This window comes from Lathyrus oleraceus, chromosome 5 (genome assembly GCF_024323335.1).
Source record: "Lathyrus oleraceus cultivar Zhongwan6 chromosome 5, CAAS_Psat_ZW6_1.0, whole genome shotgun sequence".
Classification (NCBI taxonomy): Eukaryota; Viridiplantae; Streptophyta; class Magnoliopsida; order Fabales; family Fabaceae; genus Lathyrus; species Lathyrus oleraceus.
This window is the reverse complement of record NC_066583.1, coordinates 253,939,451-253,947,072: the sequence shown is the minus strand read 5'-3', so window position 1 is coordinate 253,947,072 and position 7,622 is coordinate 253,939,451. Positions and strand designations below refer to the sequence as shown.

Below are 7,622 nucleotides of genomic sequence, written 5' to 3'. Positions count from 1 at the left end.
CTCTTCCTCCAATATCGTACTACTGGGGAATATCATTGATTTAAAATCACGATGCCAAACTCCTCGGAGTAACATCTTCACCTTCTGGCGAAACCACCTCTCAAACAATAACCACGGTCTGAGACTAGCTTATGCTTGCAATGCTGATGCATGATATTTTTTAGCGTAATGCTCCATAACCATGGAAATGCTACGCAATTTATTATGCAATATGCTATGCTTATCTACATGATGAATGCATAAAAAAGGTATCCCCCTTGAGGGACTCTTCCGAGGAGCTCGAAGCACTCTGCTGAGGAACTCGCCAACACTCCGATCTCCACCCTGCTGGGGAATAACGCCGCTGCTGGGAAATAGGCCACCCTTACCAGGAATAACCTCCTCTGCACCCGATCCGCCTGGGGACTTCGCTGGGGAAAGAACCACCAACGCACTCTGTGGGGAAACCAACAATCTCTGACTTGCTGGGGTATAACAATCTCTGTTCGGAGAAACCACTACCAATAAATACCTCCACTGGGAAATAGCAACCTTCAGGCCTGGCTGCTGAGGAAACACCGATCTCAAACCTGCTGGGGAAGATAACCATCCCGACCCTACTAGGGAAAACACAGACCTTGAATCTGCTGAGGAGGTAAGAATCCCGACTCTGCTTGGGGAAACCAAGAAATTCTGGCACAGAACACCCGTCGACTCGTCGAACCATGGCATTCACCGTCTAAAGCCACTGTCAGCTTTCCAATTTTGAGAACTCCCAGACTCGTCTGGACTTTTCTGATTCATCACCTTGTATTCCCGACTACTCCGTACTCCACGGAGAGCGAACTCCTTAGATTTATACAGACTTTTCAATCTCAGACTTTGAAGAGTCTTCTTGATTAATATCCAGGATCGTCGTACGTTCCTTCGCCGTCTTTTCACCATTCCTCCATTCATTCGTCCCTGATCGGACTCCACGGGGATCCTTTATCCAAAGCTTCCACATCACAACCTGCAAGTGAGTGAGAATATCTAACAGTACCTGCAAAAGAGATCGTTAGATAAAAACGTGCCCCAGGCGTGTCAAGATTTCAACACTTGGGTCACTCAACCTCCCGAATAAGATTTCAAATTTTCAATCTTATAAACATGCATTGGAAGGGACCTGTATGTCTTAAAATGCAACATTCTTTATCACAAACAATTGGATGTTTTTGCAATCAAAGCGGTAATGAAAACAAAAACAAAAATTATTTGACTGAATATGCATTTTATTGATTGGAAAAGTGTGGCTCAAAACTGAGCAATACAAAGGAAGCAATTCCTGAAAAGAGGTAATTGCGCACAAAAGGAAAAATCTATCCTAATGGCAATGCGGAACCGCGATCTCATCGAGTTCCAACTCAGTTACACCCCATATGTCCTCAGACTCTCCGTGCTTTCTGCCTTCTGAACAAGACGCTTCCGACTGATCCCTACAGGGGATTATCCAAGTCATATCCTAGGTACAAACGATCATGCCACACGCAGTTGTTCGTTTCAATCCCTCTTTTGCCTGGACCGTCCTTTCGGGTTTTCAGTCCACCGGGATACCCTTTTTTGCCCAAGCCGCCTTTTCAGGTTTTCGACTTGCCGGGTGTATAATTTTTCTTTTTATCCCTAATTTTTGCCCGAACCTTTTCATCATTTTTTCGGTTCGCCGGGATGCCCATTTTTTCCTGGACTATTTTATTCTTTTTGTCCAGCGGGTCTCTTTATACGAAGTATTTTTTAACTGCGTCTGCCTGATTAATTGGACAATTAATTTTTCCAGTGTATCATTTCTTTTTTTAAATCATCCTTTGGTCTATAAATAGAGGTCTTCCCTTTAATTTGTTTACACAAAAAAACATGAGATTTCTCATCTTCCTCATTCTTTCTCTAAAATAGTTCCAATTTCTCACATAAGTCTGGCCATAGCACTTTGAGAAAGATTCTTGTGTTTAAGTGAGCGAATTGTTCTGGGAAGGTTAATATTGTAAATTCATCAATATTTCTTTTTCCTTTTGAGTGAATTTTTCTTCGGTTAGGAATTATTTGTTTATGTTTGGAGTTAAACTTGTTAAAAGCTCTTTTGGGAGATTTATTGTTAAGTCTCTGTTTGGTTCGTGAGTTCAATTTCTTAAGGAAAAACTCTCTTTCTGGGTTCTTGAAGATAAAAAGTGAAAAATCTTCTTATTGGTTTTGAGCTCATCCTAATGTAAAAGCTCAAATTGATTTGAGATTAGCCTGGTATAAAATCTCGATTTGATTCATGGCCAACCCATGTAAAACCTCGACCCAGTTCAAAGTATAGCTAGTTAAAAACTCCACCTTGGTTCGATATAAGTTGGTACAAAATCCCGGTTTAGCTTGGAGACTAACAATCAATGATTTGTCCGTGTTTAGCGTGAATATTAACCGCTTTATTCTATTATCAGTGTTTGGTTGAAAGAAATTGTTAAACTTCACCTTTTCTTGTATAATTGGGTTTGTGAGCTTAAACTTATAAAAGCTCGTAAGCATTATTGGAAACTTTCAAAATCAATTGTTGTGGAGAGGAGTAAGTCACATCGTTTAGATCAAACTTCTATAAATCACTGGTGTCATCTCTCTTCTTTTATCTCTTTATTTTTTCATATTTTCTTTACTCTGATTTTCCATTACATATCAAAATGTTTAAGTGAAAATATTTTTAAACTCTGATTAAAAAAATAATTTTGTTTTAAATCAATGTTTTTCAAACTCCCACAATTCACCTCCCTCTTATGTGTGTATTCGCATGATCAACAAGCTTCCCACCTCCTACACGAGCTAGTTCTCAGTCCTACAACATACCTTAAAACCTCTGACAACCCTTAATCACTAGGGATTGTCACACTTGTACTTTTAGCAAGTACAAAAAATATTACAAATTTATCATTAATGAAAATTGTACACTTTTCTCTTGATTTTTCCTCATCCTGATTTTCAAAATTAAAAATCAAAATCTATAAAATATATTTTAGTTTTTTAGTTTTCAAAACTTATAAATAGAGAGAATAGTTTTTAAAATAGTTTTGTAAAACTAGGTTAGAAAACAAGTTGTCATATTAGAAAAATTATATTTCAAATATTTCAATTACACTTTTATTTTAATTATCTCTCTTTCTCTCTCTCACTTACACTTTTATTTCAATTATTTTATAATAAAAATATTTGGTCTTAAATGTTTTAAATATTTGGTCTTAAATGTTTTAAATATTTGGTTTTGAAATGTTTAGTGAATAATTTAATATAAAATAATTTCAAACATTTCAAGTACATTTTTATTTCAACTATTTTATTTGTGTTTGAGATTCAAGGATTTCAACTATTTTATATTTCATATTTAATAGTATAAGTTTTATATGTAAATATTTATTTCATATTTAATAAATTAATTATTTTATATTTGAAATTACTTATTTTATATTTCAAATTTAATATTTAAAATGAATTAGTTTAATAATTATTTATAAATAATCTATTAATTTAAAAACCCTAAATATTATATAAAATTTAATATTATTTAAAAGAATAAAAATATTTTGTTTTGAAAAATAATGTAATTTATTAAATAAATATGTATATAAATTAATATTATTAAATATTAAATATAAAATAGTTAAACTAAAAGTGTAATTGAAATGTTTGAAATGTATTTTTATTTAATATATTGTAGTGTTTAAAAATTTTAAATCTCAAATGTTTATATATTTCAAACTAATATACTTTTACTAGTATTATGTAATAAATATCTATATAATAAATTAATATTATTAAATATGAAATAGTTATAAAATAATTTATTAAAGATAAATAATTAATTAAATATTTAACAAATATTTATTCATTTATTTCTAATAATAGATAAATAAATATTTACTTATTTTTAATAATACATAAATAAATAATCATTTATTTCAAATAAAAGTTTAAGTATTATTAGAAATAAACAAGTATTTATTTATGTGTTATTAGAAATAAGTAAATATATATTTATGTATTATTAAATAATATATAAATAATATAATAAATTTCATATCAAAATAAATATTTATATAATAAATTAATATTATTAAATATGAAATATAAAACAATTAAAATAAATGTGTAAGTGAGAGAGTAAGAGCAGGGTCGACTCTGTGCAAATGCAGCATGTGCCGCAACATAGGACCCCAAATTTTAAAATTTTTTCAATTTTTTTATAAATATTAATAAAAATAAATAAAATATTATTAAAAAAACTCAATAATTGAAAGAAATATTATAATAAAAACTCAATACATACAAAAATTAAGATTGATCAAAACTCAAAATAATTATAATTAAATTTATTTTTAATTAATATATAATTATATTTTTAATATATATTTTTTAATTATTATAATTGTATTTTTTAAAAAAATTGGACCCATTTTTTAAATTAGAACGGGCCTCCTATATGATTGGGCCGTCCTGAGTAAGATGAATAACTGAAATAAATATTTTAATTAAAATGTTTGAAATATGATAAATAAATGTTGTAATATATATATATATATATATATATATATATATATATATATATATATATATATATATATATATATATATATATATATATATATATATATATATATATATATATATATATATATATATATATATATATATATATTGCATGGGAGAATTTTACAATTGAAATGCTTGGTCCAGTCGTAAAAGGCACTTGTACTTTAGAGGGAGGGAATCTGAGATTCAACTCTTTCTGGTGAAAAAAGTTTGATCTTTTTAGATATAAAAATCTTCAAATTTTAAAAAATCAAAAATAAAAGCCATGGGAATTAAAAAATATTTAAGAAAAATAAAGAAATAGCAATTTCACAATTTACATCATGTAAAGGTAAATAAAATATAAAAAAATATTTGTCATATATTGATTCTGATAACTGAATTTTTTGAGAAGTCAAAATAGAAAAATCTTCGAAAGATAAAAAGAAAATGATTTTTTTTTAAAATCGTCCAAATGGCAAGAACAATATAACCATTTAACCTTAAAAACAAAAAAAAGCATTTTAAAAAATAAATCATACAAGGGTTATTCAATTTTAAAACGTGGAAAAATGAGATACATTTTGGTAAATTGTCTTTAAAATAACAAGTCATTAAATTATAATATCATTAGTTTTTATTTTGAGATTAATTATTATGCATTGTTCATGTAAATTTTTTTACACTGTCAATACATCAGAATGATTTGTTTGTGTTATTTTACATGTGACTATAATAAAAAGCAAACTTCTCTAAAAAAATCAATGGTTATAATTAATTGTCAGGATAAAATATCTTTACACTATTAATACATTTCAATTAAATTCTTTTATTTTTACTAAAAAAATAAAGGTTGGCCTTGTTTCTCAAAAAAAAAAGTGTATATGAATAATATAAACCTTTTCAATATTTAAGTGGGTGTAAATTAAAGTTTTATATATATTAACTATTAAAATGTCAATTAAGTCATAAAAATTAAGTCATCTAATCTTAAAGTACATAGTTTAAATATCTTTGAAATCAATTTTTTTTTATAAAAAATTATTTTTTCTATGTCTTGCATATAACGAGATTATATATATATATATATATATATCCTTGGAACATTGATTAAGAGATTAAAAAAGTAAATTGAGCATTATTTAAGACATTAAAAAATATATTTTTTCTAAAAATATAGGTATTCAATATACTAAAAATAAAAATAATCAACTTTAAAAAAATATCATGTGTATTCAATGTTCTGAATATAAAATATTTTCTTTATTAAAAATTCTTAATCAATATATATATATATATATATATATATATAGAGAGAGAGAGAGATGGAGATAAATTTAAGCTTTTTTAATTTACTCTAAATCATATAATATAATGTAGTAGTTAATTAATATCTATACTTAATTAATTAATTTAATAAGTTGATCCACATTATATATATATATATATATATATATATATATATATATATATATATATATATATATATATATATATATATATATATATATATATATATATATATATATATATATATATATATATATATATATATATATATATATAAATAAAGTAAACATATAAAAGAAAAACCTAAAAACAAAGAAATTTAGAATATTTTATTCCAGTTTTGAAAAGATTTTAAAAACAACGTAGGGGAACACAAGAGATTTTGTTGTCTATCTAGAAGTTTTTAGTGTGAGTGGAGTGGTTCCACGACATGGCACTCTCATCCGTAGGAAGATAGTTAGGGGACATTTGATGATTCAGTTCAGTTGAATTAGCAGCCACGTCATTGAAGCATGGACACATGCGAGTTTCATGTGCTACATGGTTTGCATTGATGATGACACCATTGTCATGAATTGATCCACCTTCTTCAATTTTTGGATCATTGCTCTCGATGGAAACCGCTCTATGGAACGTGGTTTTCTTAACAACAGTGGCATTAATAAAAATAACCCCAGCAGCAATAACTTTTCCACCAACAACTCCGCCAAAGACATGTCCATTAATACCAGAGAAATAAATGGTAAAAGAGGAACATGGTGGATTAGCTATGAATTGCAGAGGAACATAGTCACAATTGGGATTTACATATGTTCCAAATAAAGATGTCATATGTAATGGTCCTTCAATGGGTAATAATGGGACGCAAGATATTGGCTCAAGAAGAATAACATTAGTCACAAGACCGAAACCCCTCGACACTATTATGTCAGCTTGACGCCGTATAGCATAATTAATTAGAGTTTTCACAATATCTTCTCCAACACAGATCTTAATTGTAACCACTTCTGTGAAAGCTTCTATGTTTCCCTCGATAACAACGTGTGGTTTAGGCTTATTTCTAGAGCCCTGGGGTCTACCCTTACGTTTTTTGGAAGAGCTTTTGGGAATTTTCTTTCTTGGATCTTGAGAGAGATCAATATATTCATTTGAGAAAGTTTGTGCAGGTGATGGTGGTGGCATCAACAATGTGTCATTGTTGTTGTCGGTGGTATAAGCTACTATGTTTTCTAAATACTCATTTTTAAAGTTGGGAGAGAAAGATGAAGGGGAAAGTTTATTCTCCGCCATTATTATAGGCGTGTATTGTATGAAGAAGAGACTAATAATGTGATAGGGTATTTATAGTTGTTTTGAGTGTGAGAGACAGAGATTTTATGAATTAGGTTTTCAAGTTGGGTTATAATTTTTCTTCTAGAATGTGGTACAAACTAATCTTTAAGGAGAGAAAAGTATGTTTATATTCTAATGAGAAATATACTTTGTATCATAATTAAACAATGAGAGAGAAATGAAGATATTATAGAGATGATATCTATTTAAAATAAGAGTTTTTGTTCAAATACCAAATTAATCATTTTTCAATCCTATTTAATTAGATTTAAAATAACAAGTCTTATATTTATCTAATAACTTATATTTGCTTATAGTAAATTCAAATTTTGTTATTCCCATGGTTTAAACATGTTATACCAAAATAGAGTGTAATGGCATAAAGGAATGAGGTGAGGTGTAAAATGGATATGAAATATAAGTTTTAAAAAAAGTTTAATTAAAATCTG

General features: G+C 28.2%; 1 protein-coding gene across 1 annotated transcript; it reads right to left on the bottom strand.

Annotated features, from left to right (window-relative positions):
- Window positions 1-6,190: 6,190 nt before the first annotated feature.
- On the bottom strand, window positions 6,191-7,218 carry LOC127088070 (AT-hook motif nuclear-localized protein 29-like). The gene has a single exon (XM_051028981.1). The coding sequence runs from the start codon at window positions 7,129-7,131 to the stop codon at window positions 6,235-6,237; it is 897 nt and encodes a 298-aa protein (XP_050884938.1). The 5' UTR covers window positions 7,132-7,218; the 3' UTR covers window positions 6,191-6,234.
- Window positions 7,219-7,622: the final 404 nt, after the last annotated feature.

Coding starts and splice junctions, on each gene's coding strand:
- LOC127088070 (XM_051028981.1), bottom strand. CDS start 7,131: ATGGCGGAGAATAAACTTTCCCCTTCATCTTTCTCTCCCAACTTTAAA.